The following is a 16,619-nucleotide window of genomic DNA, read 5'->3' as shown; positions in this document are numbered from 1 at the left end:
AACCGAAATAGCAAACACCAATGTGCATTAATTGGCCCAGTGTATTTGCGCCCAGACCAGCATCCCCCACTGCTCAGCCCCAGGGAGTTGCTCTCCACTGCTGCCGTTGTGTGTGTGTGTGTGTGTGTGTGTGTGTGTGTGTGTGTGTGTGTGTGTTTCATTTTCTTCCCCCTTTTCATCTTCCACTGTGCCCTTCCAAGATTCTCGGCATGTGCTTCAGATTCCAAACTCTCTTATGGAAAGCATATGTCTTGAGAAACGCACCGTGCCGTGCTAGCTCTCCAGATCCAGTTGTGTTTCTGTCCCAGAGCTAAGTAAGAAGCAACAGTTAGTTATGGGGCCAAGAGGTTTCTCAGGGTCTGGTTACTCAGACAGAAAACCATGCATAACCTAAAGAGGACAGTTCTGAGGAGCCTCTGACAGAGTTACAGAATACTGCGACCCATCTAAATGCAGAGAGCAAGGGGCCGTGCAGCGCCCCGCCCCAGCTGACACATCTACAACACAACTGCTCCTCCTCCCCCTCCTCCTCCTCCTCCTCCTCCTCTTCCCCCCTCCCCCACTTCCCCCTCCTCTTCCTCCTCCTCCCCCTCCCCCTCCCCAGGCTTGGGATCACTAGGAAAGAGGGCATGAGAAGGTTTTAAGAACCAAAGGGACTAGAAGTCGGAAATGTCGGAGAAGCTGCACCTGTGAAGTCACATCAGCAGCCTGCCTAAGCAGGGTTGCACCAACAGACAAGCTAACATGGAGGGAGAAATCTCACGGGGCCCTGATCCTAGGCAAAGAACTACAGGCGACTAAGGAGCACAGAGTGGGAGGAGGAGTCTTCCCCAGAGAAGAGCACGCCAATTTGTTATCTAATACCAAGTGGCCAGTCCTGAAATCATACATATACAAGTAACATTGTAAGACTAAGACTAAGCAGGTCATATTTATATATTTAGGAACACACACACACATACACAACCACATATGAGATGGTTTGGAATAAAGAGAGGGAAGGAGAAAAATAATATTTTAAAAAGTCTTGAGCCAGGCAGTGGTGGCGCAAACCTTTAATCCCAGAACTCAGGAGGCAGAGGCAGACAGATCTCTGTGTGTTTGAAGCCAGCCTGGTCAACAGAGAGAGTTTTAGGACAGCCAGGGCCACATAGAAAAAAGAAGTTCAAAACTTTTTAAGTCTCTAAGAAAGCAAAGGAACTTTCTGTCAGCTTGCATATCCTATGTATTTACATTTACTCTCTGTTTTTATTTAACTCATTGTTATTGCTGGTGTGTGTGTGTGTGTGTGTGTGTGTGTGTGTGTGTGTGTGTGTATGAGAGAGACGCATGGGAGTGGAGCACATGTCACAGCATGTGTGTGGAGGACTCTACTTCCACCTTTGTGTGGATCCCAGAGATCAGACTCAGGTTGCCAGGGTTGTGTGGCCGTGCCTTTACCCAGTAAGCCATCTCACCAGCTTCTCCTTTTTATCCACGTAACACTTACTGAAAGCTCCCCATGTGAGAGAGGCTGTGCTCAGCACCAGAAATGCCAGGGTCAAGATGTTCAAAAGTAAGAGGAGAAGGTGGCTGTGGTGGGACAGCAATCTGCTTTGCCATGGTCAGGGTAGAAGAGCTTGACGGACAGCAACCATGGAACAGGCGTAGGAGGTGACCAGGAAGAAGAATGTTTTAATGAAAGCGTGAGGGAGAGCAGTAAAGGGGGAGGTGAGGCCACTCCCCACAGAGGAGGCTAAATGCAGCGCGAGACAGCAGGATGCACACAACACTTGGGAACTGGAACACCATGGCACTGACATAGGCAAAGCCTACGGTAAACCACATGGCTTCCCTCTTGACCTGGAAAAACTCTAGGTATTTAGGTGAGCAAAGAAAAAGAACCATGCAGAGTATTAGAATGGCGGTCTAGTGATGGGAGGGACTGGAGAGGGTTTCAAGTATTGATTTTCCACTTTTCTGTGTAGATCACATAGGACTGCTGACTTTGTGAAAAGAAATTGGGTTGGACCCCTGCGATAATGTGTTTGTTTTCAGTAAAAGGACAGGCAGTCAACAAAATGTTTGGGGCTGGGGGGGGGGGGGGAGGGAAGGAAGGAAGGAAAGAAATAAAAAGAAAAAAGGAAAGAAAGGAAGGAAGGAGTAAACAGGACATTTGGTCATAGTACAAATCATCGTAAGTGGCTCTAGGAACTGCTGGATTTATGGGAGATAAACTGGAGACACAGAGCAAATAGCCTTACATTCCGGGGTGGGGAGATTGCATTATCCTCAGGAGACTGAGATTGTGCAGAGCCTGAGCCTGGGGTGGATCTGAGCGGCAGTTACGCTGTGGCCCCTGGCACCATGGTACAACTTCTTCATCTGCGTTGTCCACTGTGTTTGCCCTCTAGGGGCTTTTGAGAATTACAAGGATCCCACACATGACTGTTGTAGCACTTGCTATATAGTTGATACGAAATAGCAGTATTTCAGAAACTTTACAAGGCCAGGGTTAGAGATGGCTCGGTGGTTAAGAGCACAAACTGCTTTTACAGTTCATTTCCCAGCACCTATGATGGATAGCTCCCATGACTCTTGCACACATATACACAGACACACACATATTGAAAATTTTTTAAAAAAGTCTTTAAAAATAAGAAAGATTATAAGGTGAAAATAATAAGTAGGGAACAACAAAGCAAGGGTTAGGAGACAAAGTAGACAGCTTTGACAGTGATCCACGGAAGTGCAAAAATGGGGGGTCAAGGAGATGTCGGTGCCAGCCAGGGGCAGAGTGAACGTGGGAGAGAGGGAAGGTGGCGTCTAGGAGGACTGGGTGTGCCTCAGGCAGCAGTGCTGTCGGTTTCTCAAGAGAACAGAATTAGCAGTTGATGAAGCCTGTTGACTAGGGCAATCTGGAGGTGTCCAGGAGGTGGTACCCAGAGAGCCCAATGTGGGGAATATATGCAAATGAGAAGGTCGAGAGGAAGGAGGGGTCATGGGTGGAGCCTCGGTGATATCAGCACTTAAAGGGGCACACCAAGAGCAAGAGCTGATAAGCTCTGAGAACAAATGACAAAGATGGACCCAACAGCCAACAGAGCGTCCTCACAGAAGTCAGGTGGGTCATCATCAGCTGACAGATGCCACAGAAACACCCATTAGATGAAACCAGCAAGTGTCCCTGACTCCTAGCCCTGTGATAGCCATCAGTGAGTTGTGCAAGTGACCCGCAGGAGCTCTTGGGGCTAAAGCAAAGTGGCTGAGAACTTGTGGTGAGGTGTGTGGATTAGAAGGGAACCAGGAACAAACACAGCAGAGGACAGTGGGAGGTCCAGAAGCTAAGCTGGAGGCCAAGGGGGTGAGCAGGCCTCCTTGGCTTTGTGACTGGCTCCTGTATTCTCCAGGACTTGCCATGGAGACTCTGCAGCGTCTCCTCCCTCCTCCCTCCTCCCTTTGCTCCTCCTCTCCGTCTCCCTCACTTTTCTTCCTTCACCTCTTCCTTCCTTCTAGGTTCCTTCATGGCCCACTAGCCTACCCTGCTGCTTTTTGGGACAATCCACGGCCTTTAGCTGGCTTATAAATCACTGATTGAAAACACTGACTCAATTGTTGCCCTTTCTTGCCATAGGGGAAGCCTATGGCTTCACCTCACTCATGACTTTGGTGGCCACTCAGGCAGTTGACAGCATCATCCTGGGCAGTCCCACACGCACTCAGTCCTGGCTGGGTGTCACACTCCTCCACGTGGCTGCCTCCTGCCTCTGTAGAGCGGGGCCCATGCCATATGTCCTGCCTGCTCCTCGGCTGTCTAATGTACACTGCCTTCAGATGCCCGCTCTTGTTCCCTTACTTTCTTCATCATCAGATCAATTTGTGGGTTATTTTGCATTTCCTGAGAGTGCTTCTCATTGTAGTATATGTTGATACTCTGTTTCATGGGTGAAATTGTTTTAAAAAAAAAAAAAAAGGAAGAAAGGATCTCTCCAGCAGTTAATGTGGTATTCATGCAGAGTAGGTTTTTTGACTATGGCTAGTTTGATGACATGTCTGGTTCTAAATCATGCCAGGCTGTAAGGTCCATGAGGTAAGCTAGAGTCTGTGTACCTGTATAGATCTGGAAACCTCCATCCCGCCACCGGAACCAAGTGGGTTAGTTCCACAGATAGTGCTAGAACGCCAATTCTGTGCTTTAAAAATCTAGGCACAGCAGACAGCAGGGATCTAAGCAGGCACACCTGCCCTCACGGAGTCCACCTTACTAGAGGAGATACAAAAGAGAAATGCATAAAGGCTGCAATGGCAGCTGTGGCTGAGCCATGGGACAAAGAAGGACGGGTGTGCACTGAGTCCTGAGCAAAAATGAGCATTGTACAAGGTGGTCCTCTGCCCTTCTCTTATCTGTGGCTCCGTCACCTGTAACTATCCTTTCGACAAAGCCTTTATGTAAGGCTGCACTGAGGTGCCATGTTGTGTGTTCCCAGCTAGCAGCGTCACAAGGCTTCAGCACATCTGGCTGCTAATAAGTCATTATTACAGCACGGAGAAAAGCAGTAGCCGTTGCTGCTGTCTGACTTGATGTTGCTCTGTTTTCGCAGGTGAGCCGGCCCCATCCCAGTGACCATCCCCTCTTGATCCTCTTTGTGGTGGGCGGAGTCACAGTCTCTGAAGCCAAAATGGTCAAAGACCTTGTAGCATCTCTGAAGCCAGGAACCCAGGTACTGAGTCATGGGTGAGATGGGCAGGAGTCGGGGCGAGGGGTGGAGGGGTGCGGGGGGGGGGGGGGGGGTGAGCAGCAACAGGAAGGGTGGTGAAGGTTTCCCTGCTCCTCTTCCGGTTTGTTCTCTTCTCCATCCTCTCCTTCTCCCCACATCCTGCTGCCCTATCATGTTCTCCTGCTGGCTGCTTCCCTAGAGTCATCCTCCTGCCCGCCCAGGCCCCACCCACACCTCCCTGGAGTCTTTTCTTTTCTTCTCCCTTATGGTTAAGGACCTACCACTTTGGCAAAGTTCATCATAACTGTTTAAATTCTCACACCAAGCAAAGGGATCCCTGCTGCTTGCACAATAAACGGTACCAACCAGGAAGTAAAGAGAGTACGGGTCCGAAACAAGACAAGGCTATAACCCTCAAAACCCTGTAGCCTCCAATCTCCAGCATCCCATGTCCTCCAGCCAGCCCCACCTGCTAAAAACCCTACAACCTCCCAAAACAGAGCCTCCAACTGAGGTCAAGTATTGAATTGCATGAGCCTGTGGAGATATTATACCTCTAAATTGTAACACCGAGGGGCCCTAGGGACCTCTTCCCAGCTATGCTAGTCAGGGAACAAGAGTGCTGTCTAGAGGTTCAAGACTTCACTGGAGACACTAGCTAATACTATCCCCACAACTGCACAGAAGACAGCTGGGTGGGGACGGTAGCGTTCTAGCCCAGCCCTGCCTACCTCGTGTGATTTCCTCCTGATTCCACCGTGCTCCATGTACCCACACCACCAGCGTTCTCTGCTCCTGTGACTTCCTGCCAGTTGCTCAAGACTCTTCCTGAGTCTCTTGTGGCATCCAAGCCCACGCAGTGCAGAAAAGGTCCAGCCTGCTCAGAGGTGGCTCCGTCTCTACTAGCACAGTCTTTCCCATCACACACGAGCTCCTTGAGGACAAAGGCTGCCTGGGCCTAGGCCTGCACATGTGGCAGGAGCTCAGTGAGCCTGGTGTTTTGGTGAATGTATTGATTGCAAGAGAATTTGGTAGAAACGGTCTGTGGCGTTGAGTGCCCAAGCCTGCTGGTGAAATCCAGAAGACCCACTCGATGGAGACACCCTAAATTTAGGAGAAAGGAAAGCTGTGTATTTAGGGAGATGGCTCGGATCTGGGAATGGCCAGTCATTTTCTATGACCCCTTCTGCTATAATTATCACCAATTATTGTCAGAGCTGATGAAATATCCAGAAAACTATTCTAACCTCATCTTGTACCCTCTTTGCCAGCAGTTAAGACTCTGTTTAATGAGACTTTTAGAAAAAGATAAGTAAGCACCCTTTTTGCTGTCCCTAATATAGGAATCACATTCCTAATTCTTCAGAACAACTAGGCATTGTGCACCCTGCCAGACACCGTAATCCCTTCTCTAAAAGGATAGAGTGCAGATGCTTTTAAACTCTGGTAACAGTGTGGCAGCAGAGTGCAGAATCAGCAGTGGCTTTGCCGGTCTGACCCTGTATCCACTCGTCTTCGGACAGAGCATCTCTGAGTATTGGAGACTTAAGGAACAGGCTTAGCCACTCCTTGTCCTTTGTACAAAAACTCACTGAGGCCCTAAGAGGATTCCCACAGCAGCAGGGGAAGGCAGGGAGATTGCCCAAGTGCTACTGAAGTGACATTCACTGGGGCCCACAAACCCTTGCTTGCATCTAGCAGGTGGCTGGCCTAACCAGCAGCTGATGGAAAGCCCAGCCTCCCAATCTCAGAAGCACCCTGGAAAGCAGGCCCTGCTGTTGAACTGTACCCCGAATAGTATGCGCAGAAGTTCCCTTCTCTGCCTGCACTCACACTGCTGTTAGGAGAGTGAGAACCCTGCTGAAGGAGAAGGTTCCACAGAAGCGACATACTGGGAGGCTGTCAGAGGCACAGCGGACCTGACTGTGTGAGCAGAGCCCACCTCCACAGCGAAAGCCTCTCCTCTGCCCTCCCCTCCCACCCCAGACACAAGACCAGAATACTCCGAGGTTCCCTTCCTCAAAGCGCTTGTGCCGGGTACCGTCCCCATCTCCTCACTCTGCTGTGTGGCAGGCACCCTGTGGCCAGCTGCTCCAGCCACCTGAACTCTGTTGCAGCTGAGTGGTGGCCATGGGGCCCAGAGCAGCCTGTAGTTGTGAGAAAACAATAACAGAGAGGTGTCCTCACAGAGAACAGCCAGGTCGGGAAAAGAAAAGAGAGGCTGAGCATGTGAGCTGCCCTGCTCTCTGCTGCTTTCCACAGGGGAGTATGGATGCAACACTTCCACATTTCTGAAGCAGAATGTTTGGTGAGAAACACAAGCAGTAAGTAGGGAGAGAGAGAGAGAGAGAGAGAGAGAGAGAGAGAGAGAGAGAGAGAGAGAGAGAGAAATCTGGCCATACACAATTCTACATACAACTTTAGGGGTTCAGGGTGACATCATTGTGAAATGGACAGGGAATCCCAAAAAGGATGAGATCTGTGACATCAGCAGAAACGCCAAAACCAGAAGGGACAAGGCACAGAGGTGATGGACTCTCATGGCGCATGCTCTGTAGGAGAGCTGACGCCCAGCTCTGACATCTGGGACAAGGTAGACAGCAGGCTAAATGGGACACAGGTCTTCCAGAAAGGCTAGCTGTCTCCCCAGATTAACCACCCCAGCGGTTTCTGTTTGGCACCAGTGGGTGAGTGTGTGCTCGTGTGTACAGTACAGTAGGTATAGCAGGGTTAGATCCCACATGGGTGCAAAAAACCTTTGCTGCTGACGGATGAGGGTGCATACAGGAACCTGTGCTGTGTGATCAGGAGGAGACTAATACTGTCTGTTCTTTTCGCCTCTTGGTATTAGAAATCAGAGGAGGCTGATATCCAATTTCTAGATTTTACTGCCACCTCCTCATTCAGCAGAAATTAACAAAAAGGTGCTGGCACTTGCCAACTACAGCGTGGCTGGGGAAGGCGAAGGCCAACTGCAGGCCTTCCAAGGACTGAGCCTCCCCAGCCAAGTGCAGAGCATGCCAAGCAGAAAGCTGCTGGCGGGACTTGGTGCCTTGGCTCTGGGGACCCTCAGGTCCTCCAGGCCATCCCATTGGCAGCCAGACTTCAGACAGTTCGTGGTAGAACCTGCACCATTAGGGTTCCCTGTAGCTCTGCTGTGACTCAGGCTCCTCAGAGACTAGTGATCTCGATCTCTCTCTCTCTCTCTCTCTCTCTCTCTCTCTCTCTCTCTCTCCCTCCCTCCCTCCCTCCCTCCCTCCCTCCCTCCTAAATGGCATCTCTCAATTAAACAGCTGGATCTGCCCGCAGTCAGCAATGGCTCTCTCTGCGTGGGTGGTTCTTGTGGGAGGTGAGCTGGTCAGTGGCAGGCCAGCATGCAGATGGGGTGCGCCAAGGCTGCACCATGCTTCCCGAAGAAGTTCTCACTCGCTTCTGAATACCATGTATGTCATGTGACCAGTGAAGATGGGGCAGATGCCAGGCCTGAGCTAAGGTGGGGACTGAAGTGGGGGAGGGGGCGGCAACAACCACCACAAGAAGAGTTAAGAGGAGAGCTGGAGCTAGGAAGAAAAAGGACCAGAAAATACCAACAAGGACCCTGTGTGCACAAGAAGCAGGGTGGCCCCCTGGAGTCCGTGTCTGTTCCCAGGTCTCCTGCAAAAGGCCGGCTCTCTGGAAGGTACTCTCCAGTGTTCCATCAGCCTCCATACTGGCTGCATTTAAAGCTTTTGCCTTTCATCTGATAGGCTAGTTCCGTGCTCTTCTCAGTCCCCCACTCCCACCCCCCACCCCCCGCCCATTTGGAGCCAAGTTTTTAGAATGATTATTCTAGCCAAATAACGTAGACATGGTCTTGTTTGAATTAACTAAAAAAAAAAAAAAGCAGAAAATACTTTAATGCAGTCTACTTGTCTAAAATGGCAAGGATGTCTAAGTGCTTAAGGACAGGGCTGGGAAGAGGTCTCCGCAGTTATGAGAACTCCGTTCTAGCATGTGCCTGGCAGGCCACAGCCGTCTGTAACTCCCGTTATCCATGCCCTCCTGGCCTCTGAGCGCGCACACACACACATACATGCAGGCAAAACACAGGAAATAAAAAACAATGTACATGCTTAAGGATGGAAACCTGGTCGCTTTCGGTGAGCCAGGGCCACTGCAGACCACACGGTGAGCAGCAGCCTCAGAAGGTGGCTTTGGCTGAATTGATTCAAAGTAACTATCCACAGACTCGCCTGACCAACCTCTTCTGAAACCTTCCTCAAGGATAAGCTCTGTAGTGTCCAGGGCAGAATGGCCTCCGCCCTCTGCCCATTCGGTTCTTTTGCTCAGTTATCTATGAACTCACTGTCCAGGCCCTGCTCGGTGCCCAGCTCCTGCTAAGACACAATGGAAGATGTAACAAGGCAACTAGCCACAGGGCACACTGAGGCAGGAGAAGTGGGTTACAAAGCCCAGGAAGGCTTGCTGGAGGCCGAGCCATCTCTCGGCAGTTTGAAGGCCACAGGAAAGAGTAGGGAGCTCTGTCCGGATGAAGGGGTACCCCCAAAGAGCCAAGCATGTAGCTGCAGATGCATGAAGGTACAGTCACGTGGGACTGACTATAAAGGGCTGTGGGGGACAGAGCTGTTGAGAACTGAGCAGGAAGCCGACTGATGGCCTGGAATGTTGTCCTGGGGGCTGAGCTTATCAAATAGCCATGAGAGGAAAGCAAGGATTTGAGTCCTCTGAGTAACAGTCAGATTTACACTTAAAGAGCACACTGGCAACGTCACCTCCCCGTCATCACTTGGGGATAGCAGTGAGCTGCCAGGAGGGAAGGTGGCAGAGGGGGCTGATGACAGCAGCTGCCACCAGAAGCACCTCTAGAGTCTGCGTTGCATGGTGTTCTACACAGTGTTCATCCGGGCCAGACAGTGTTAGTCATGCCTTAGAGATGAGGGAAGTGGGACTCGGAGTGAGTAAGCGACTGCTCCAGGGTAAGAGCCTTTGCTGGAATCCAATTCAAGCTGGACATGGCTAACTAAGCCTGTGCGTTTCATCACAGCACTCTAGAAGGGTCCTGGGATTCGGCCCTACCCTCTCTCCCCTCACAAACCCCCTGACTGTCTTCTGTCTCCTATTGTTTGTTTCCACCTGATCCACAGCAGGCCCAGGACACCCTCAGCTATGGCCTCAGGTCCTGTCACCTCCCAGTCCTGCTTGTTTAGATGAGAGAAGCCTGGTCTTTCTGTTCCCACTCAGAGAAAACAGATCCAGACTCTCAGCCATGGCTGTGAGCCCAGCACAGGGCCTGAGCATAGCGGGATCCTTGGGCTCCGTTTGCCTCTGTTAGCGTTGACATCAACTCAATCTGTAGCCAGCAATTTCACCCCGCCCCCCAAGTCCTTCAAACCTGATACCAAGCTTCTTTGGAGACACACTCCATCCTCATTCCACCCTCAGCCTCAGCGGGAGAACAACCGCTAGCTTTGCAGTGGGCCTGAGGACCATGCCGGCTGGCAATATGGCAAGACCGGCAACCCACGGGGATGGAGGAGAGTGTTCAGGATATTAACCATGACCGGTCTCTTCTCCCTCACAGGAGTCTGCATCCAGAGCCTGGGCAAAGTGTGTGTGTGTGTGTGTGTGTGTGTGTGTGTGTGTGTGTGTGTGTGTCTGTGTGTGTAGGCATGTAAAGGCTATGAGCCAAACTCAGCTGTCATCCCTCAGGGGCTGTCTACCTTGTTTCTTGAGGCAGATTCTCTCAGTCAAACTGGAGCTCATCATGTAGACGAGACCCTCTGGCCAGCGAGCCCCCCCCCCCCCCCCGCAAAGCTGTCTCCCAGCCCCAGGTTCACAGAAGCACATCACCACACCCAGCTTTCTCATGCAGATTCCAGGGTTGCACACAGGTCCTCCTGTAGCCCACTGACCCATCTCCTTAGTCCTACTGTACGTTTTTAAGTAGGCTTCCAAATGGTGGGTTACAAACCCCTACAAGTCCGTATGCCTCCCCTGAAACCATACGAGCCCATGTGTGTGTTTCTCTAGAAAACTCTGTGCTTTCAAATGATTCCAAAGGAGGTCTGCAAACCCATCACCAAATCACAACGAAGCAGAGGCACTCTCAGTAGAGGAACTTACATAATCCTTGCTGCTGCTGCTGCTGCTGCTGCTGCTGCTGCTGCTGCTGCGAGCTCAGGAGTTCTTTTCTATCTGAGATGGATTAGGGGGAGAGTGAGGCTCCAACTGAAATGACTTTCCAGGGGGCATCCAGCCAAGCAGCAGTGGAGGTGAGCTCTCCCCAGCCTCTGCGGCTGGCTGTGGCCCAGAAGCCAGCACTGCCGCACACCAGCGTGCTTTTGTGCAGCACACATGTTCACACCTACTTGCTGGGGGTGAGGGCATGCTTATTCAGCACTGTCCTTAAACCCTCTTTGCATAGATTTCAAGAGGAATAAGAAGTACAGATTTCAATACCACTTTTTTTTTTCCTGCCAAAAATACGGCTCCGTTGGCATTAGCTATGCATTTTCTTAAGATGGCTCTTTCCCAAGCACACAAGCAGTGCTCTTCAGAGAGAGGGGTTGTTAAAAAGTTATTTTCAAAAAGAAAACCAAAGTTCGAAAATGTTTCTTTTCTACTCCCTCCCTTGACCATGACCCTGCCCTGTTCAGCCTTGAGTTTGGAATGTGGCCTCTGTTTTGCACCAATGAGCTGGTTGAATTCGGAGTTGATGACTTCACTGATTTCATTACACCTGCGATAACTTTGGGGGCAGCCCAGAGGACAGGGAGGCGTCCTCCCTGCACCTGCCCGGTGTAGCATGGCCTGGTGAAGCCCAGTCATGCCACACCGTGATGCTGGCCTGTGGAATTCCTTCCTGGATCTTCTCCCCACTTTCCCATAGGCAGTTGGTTAGCGAGAGGTGCCTCCTGCCTGCTTGGGCAGCTCTTCACCTGGTCCTTACAGAGTGTAGCACGCACCCTGGCAAGTCCTAGAACAAGCTATCTTGGTGATCTAGAGAGAAATCAGCCTCACACTGAAGTCCAGGCTGAGGGAAGAGTCACCCAGAATCATCCAGATGGACCCAAAGGTCCACATGGACTAGGTGAGCGAATCATAAGCCACACTTAGCACCCGGGTTATAGTGGAGGGGCCCTGTGCCATGTCTGCTTTCTCCATGTCTCCCTCTGAGACCTTTCTTAGCCCCTGATAACTGACTTCGCTGACCGGGCTGCGTTTGCCCCTCCCGTCACAGGTGATGGTGCTGTCCACACGGCTCCTGAAGCCACTTAGCATTCCTGAGCTGCTCTTCGCAACTGACCGGCTACACCCAGACCTTGGCTTCTGACATCTAAGAGAAGATAAGACCTGTTTGAGCTGGAAATACCCATACCCACCTGTCACCATTCCAGATATGCCTCCGAAGCCAGCGGCCGCCATTGCTAATTATAGGTATGGCTTATTTCTACCAGAGAGGTCGTCATAACCGGGCAGAGGGCAGTTTGTCTGGACTGCTTGGGTTCCTCAAAAGCGAAATAAAGACTCGAGTTTTCATTCTTCTTCTAAAGGTGTCAAGCTGACTTCACCAGCAGTTACTATTATTTATCCTTCGCACGTTACTGTGATCTTCCCGAGGCTGCCTGCAAGTTCATTAGTGCTAGGTGAAAGCCTGCTGGCAAGCATGTCGGTATGAGGGGTCTGATGGGAAATTAATGGGGGGAAAGCCTTAGAATGCCCAGCTGGAGGACAGCGTGAGGAAGGGATGTCACAGACAGAGCCTGAGACTTTGTTTCTCTCAGACTCCAAAGCTTCTGAAAGACAAGGAAGGAGGGGTGGCCTGGGTAGCACTGGGCCGGTAGCCTCCATGAGTACTAAATCACCCCACCACAAGTGACAAAGGGCCGCTTTGTTCCAGCTGGTTCAAGGAGCAGGGCAGTGGGAGGGACAAAAGGGGGGGGGTGAGTGGAGGGCTGTCCTTGCCACAGATGGTTCCAGAGGAAACCCCGTGTGGAAGAGAGCTCCTCACGGGAAGTCTAGGTTGTAACCACAGCCCCTAGACGGCCTTTGCGATTTCAGATTCAGACTGAAATGGAAAGCTGTCTTCTGAGGGATTATATTTTCTTTCTGCCCATAGCAGGAAAGCCCAGATGTATCTAGTGAGATGATCTGCAAACTCTAGGGAGAGAGAAGGAAAGAACTGCTTAGAACCCAGACAGCCGCTTAGGGCGCATGGCCGGGTGGAGTTCCTGGCCTGTGTAATGGATGTCTGAAGTGAGGCAAAGCTGAAAGCCAGTTTCTAGTGTGGATTAAGCAGGAAGACAAAATGAAATGCAAACCAAGACATAGACACATTTTACTTCTCTGTTACATTTTAAGGAAGGCGGAAAAAAAAAAAAAAGAACTGTGGACTTAGAATCATTTTCAGGTGAACGAACCTGACTTTTATGAAACTAGATGTTTTTTTTCATGCCCACGTGTTGGTGGTGGTAGTGGTTGTTGTTGTTGTTGTTGTTTTTGTTTTTTAACCTCTGCCAGTTCTTTGGTGCTAAACTATAAGGAAACTCTTTTTCAAACCCCACTAATCTAAAAGCCTTACATTTGGATGGGGGGCAGGGTGGCATTAGCCACAAAGAAATTATATGTAAGCAGAAATAAGTACTTTCTAAAATAAAGAGATTTAAAGTAACCTGTCATGTGACTCAAAACTGCTCATTCATCCATCCACCCATCCACCCACCTACCCATCCACCCATCCATCCACCCATCTACCCAACCATCCATCCATCCATCCATCCATCCACCCATCCATCCATCCACCCATCCATCCACCCAACCATCCATCCATCCATCCATCCATCCACCCATCCATCCATCCACCCATCCATCCACCCATCCACCCATCCATCCATCCACCCATCTACCCAACCATCCATCCATCCATCCATCCATCCACCCATCCATCCACCCATCCATCCATCCATCCATCCATCCACCCATCCATCCACCCAACCATCCATCCATCCATCCACCCATCCATCCATCCATCCACCCATCCATCCATCCATCCACCCATCCATCCACCCATCCATCCACCCAACCATCCATCCATCCATCCATCCATCCACCCATCCATCCATCCACCCATCCATCCACCCATCCACCCATCCATCCATCCACCCATCTACCCAACCATCCATCCATCCATCCATCCACCCATCCATCCATCCACCCATCCATCCACCCATCCATCCATCCATCCATCCATCCATCCACCCATCCATCCACCCAACCATCCATCCATCCATCCACCCATCCATCCATCCATCCACCCATCCATCCATCCATCCACCCATCCATCCACCCATCCATCCACCCATCCATCCACCCAACCATCCATCCATCCATCCATCCATCCATCCATCCATCCACCCATCCATCCACCCATCCACCCATCCATCCATCCACCCATCTACCCAACCATCCATCCATCCACCCATCCATCCACCCATCCACCCATCCATCCATCCACCCATCTACCCAACCATCCATCCATCCATCCATCCATCCACCCATCCATCCATCCACCCATCCATCCACCCATCCATCCATCCATCCATCCACCCATCCACCCATCCATCCATCCATTCATTCATTCTCAATATTGAGTGGGAACCTGTGGAGAACATTCCAGACACTCGAGAAGTTCTGAGCCAAGCTCATTGCAAGCCAGACAGCACCCTGCCTCCATGGCACTCACAGGAGGAGCAGCCCATGCTTTGCCGTATGTCTGGATCCCTGGGGGTCTCCTCTCAAGGTTAAGTTGCACAGCAAAGGGAATCTGAAACAGGACCAAACTGCTAGGCAGGGGTTGCCGCTGGAAGGCACATCAAGTGCAAGGCTAGGAAAGAGGGGTCCCACCCCCTTTACTCCTGTACTGTTTCAGCTTTTACACCAAATGTGTATTGCATTTGTGAGTTTAATAGTTTAGCCCAGCAAGTTGTTTCTTACGTAGTAAAAGACTATTCAGAAGTGTCTACTCTTTGGATTTCGGTTGCGAGCCTGGTCTTTAACGGCTGAGCCATCTCTCCAGTGCTGCTCTTAGGGTGATAGGAACAGTTACTGGTTGTGTTAGCTTTCTCAACTGTTCTGACCCTGCGTAGCCAGAGCTAGTGTCTGGGCGACTGGGAGATGTGCGAAATGTTTAGTCTATAATCACTCTTTTCCATATCTGTGCCCACTGGTTGGAAGAACTGGGCCAACTGGATGGTCTCGTGATAGAAAGCGTTGGAGCTCGGTGATCTGGAAGAAGTTGGTGGTAACCAGACTGGGTTGTGTAAGACCTGAGAAACAGGAGAGAATCTCGGTCCCTGATATTAAACAGCAGGAACAGGATACAAGCTTGGATTTGGTCCTGCGAGTGGCCATTAACAAATAAGCGAACAGGGTGACTCGGGTAATGGCGCACTAACCTGTGGCAGTCTTGGGCACTCTGCAGGTTTGTGCTCATTTCCTAGATGAGGGGGAAAAGGGACGTGCTAAAAATACCTCCCCCCCGCCCCGCCCATGTGAAAGAGCCCATGGACTGGGGTGCCAGTTACACCTCTCAAAGCACTGTGTTTATCCAGACCTGCACCAACATTTGTGAAATAGGTGGTAACGGAGCCTCCTTCCCCAAGGGCTGCTAGAGTGTGTGAGTGCTAGTGCTGAGGGCACCAGGGAATTGCTTCACACAGTGACAGAGCATCAGCAGGAGAAAGGCCATAAATGAAGAGTGAGTTTGGAGCATTCCTGGGAAGAGGAGACACAGAGCAAAACATAAAGCTCTGTTCAGCCAAGGCCACCTAACCAAAAGATCAGCTGAGAGCATGTTTCCCACAGCAAGTATTCATTTGTCTGGGTCTTGGCTGAACATGACGTTGGATGCCAGTCGACCGTATTCCTCTGGAGTTTGGTATGAGTTAAAAAGAGTTAGTGCTCCAGGCGTGGTGGTGCACTCCTGTATTTCCAGCACTCAGGAAGCAGAGGCAGGAGGATCGCTGTGAATTGGATGTCAGCCTGGTCTACAAATCAAGTCTAGGACAGCCAAGACTACACAGAGGAACCCTGTCTCAAACCACCCCCATCCCCTCCAAAATGTTACTGCACATCTAGTACATAGAATGTGGCTCAGGGTAAATGCTCAGTGTCCCCATATTAGCCAGCTTCCTATCACTGTGACAAACTATCCGAGGAAATCAACTGGCAAGAAAAAAAAACTGTAACTTCAGCTCACAGTCTTGGAGGTGTCAGTCCACAGCCACTTGGCTGGAATGTTTCTCTGCCCATGAACATGTGGAACCAAAGATCTTTGGGGTTCATGCTAGCCAGGAAATTGTGGACGGGCTAGAGCAAAGGACAAAATGTATTCTCTCAGGACACAGCCCAGTGACCTCTCTGAAAAGCCGAACCTTCTAAAGTTCTCCCTCCCCTCCCTCCCAGTAAGGAGTCTCTCAACAGACTAATCCACTGATGAAATAACTGCTCATGATCCCCTCCCCCAGGCCCCTCCTCTGGGTGATCCTGCGTTGGGGACCAAGTTCTTAACCCAGGAGCCCTCGGAAGATTTAGCATCACAACACCTAAGAATCTCTACTAGTGACGGATGTCGGGATTGCAGGTCCGAGTCGCCCATAGAAACGGTTCCATCACCAGAAAGCAGTTGTGTCATATGGCGTTGACATACTCATTCACTGTCCACGGTACCCAGATGTATGGTTGCCACCTGAAGGAGACAAGGAAGGGCCAGCTGAGGAGCTGAGCAGTAGTGCCTGAGGAGGGCATTTACCACCTAAACCAAAGAGAGCCAAAGCCAACGCAAGCGTGCACAGGCCGATTTCCTGCCAGGGGCTCCGCAGCCACTTTTTATAGCCACAGTTGAGAGCCGGGTAAATGCTTTGT

General features: G+C 50.8%; 1 protein-coding gene across 1 annotated transcript in view; it reads left to right on the top strand.

Moving 5' to 3' along the window:
• Positions 1-13,373, top strand: part of SCFD2 (sec1 family domain containing 2) — a 315,820-nt gene extending 302,447 nt beyond the window's left edge. The window contains 3 exon segments of the mRNA XM_084759717.1: positions 4,581-4,700; positions 11,938-12,000; positions 12,002-13,373. Coding sequence (XP_084615843.1) covers positions 4,581-4,700; positions 11,938-12,000; positions 12,002-12,037 — 219 coding nt within the window. The 3' untranslated portion in view covers positions 12,038-13,373.
• Positions 13,374-16,619: the final 3,246 nt, after the last annotated feature.

Source organism: Acomys minous (genome assembly GCF_964271855.1).
Source record: "Acomys minous genome assembly, chromosome: 15".
Classification (NCBI taxonomy): domain Eukaryota; kingdom Metazoa; phylum Chordata; class Mammalia; order Rodentia; family Muridae; genus Acomys; species Acomys minous.
This window is presented reverse-complemented; position numbering and strand designations above follow the sequence as displayed.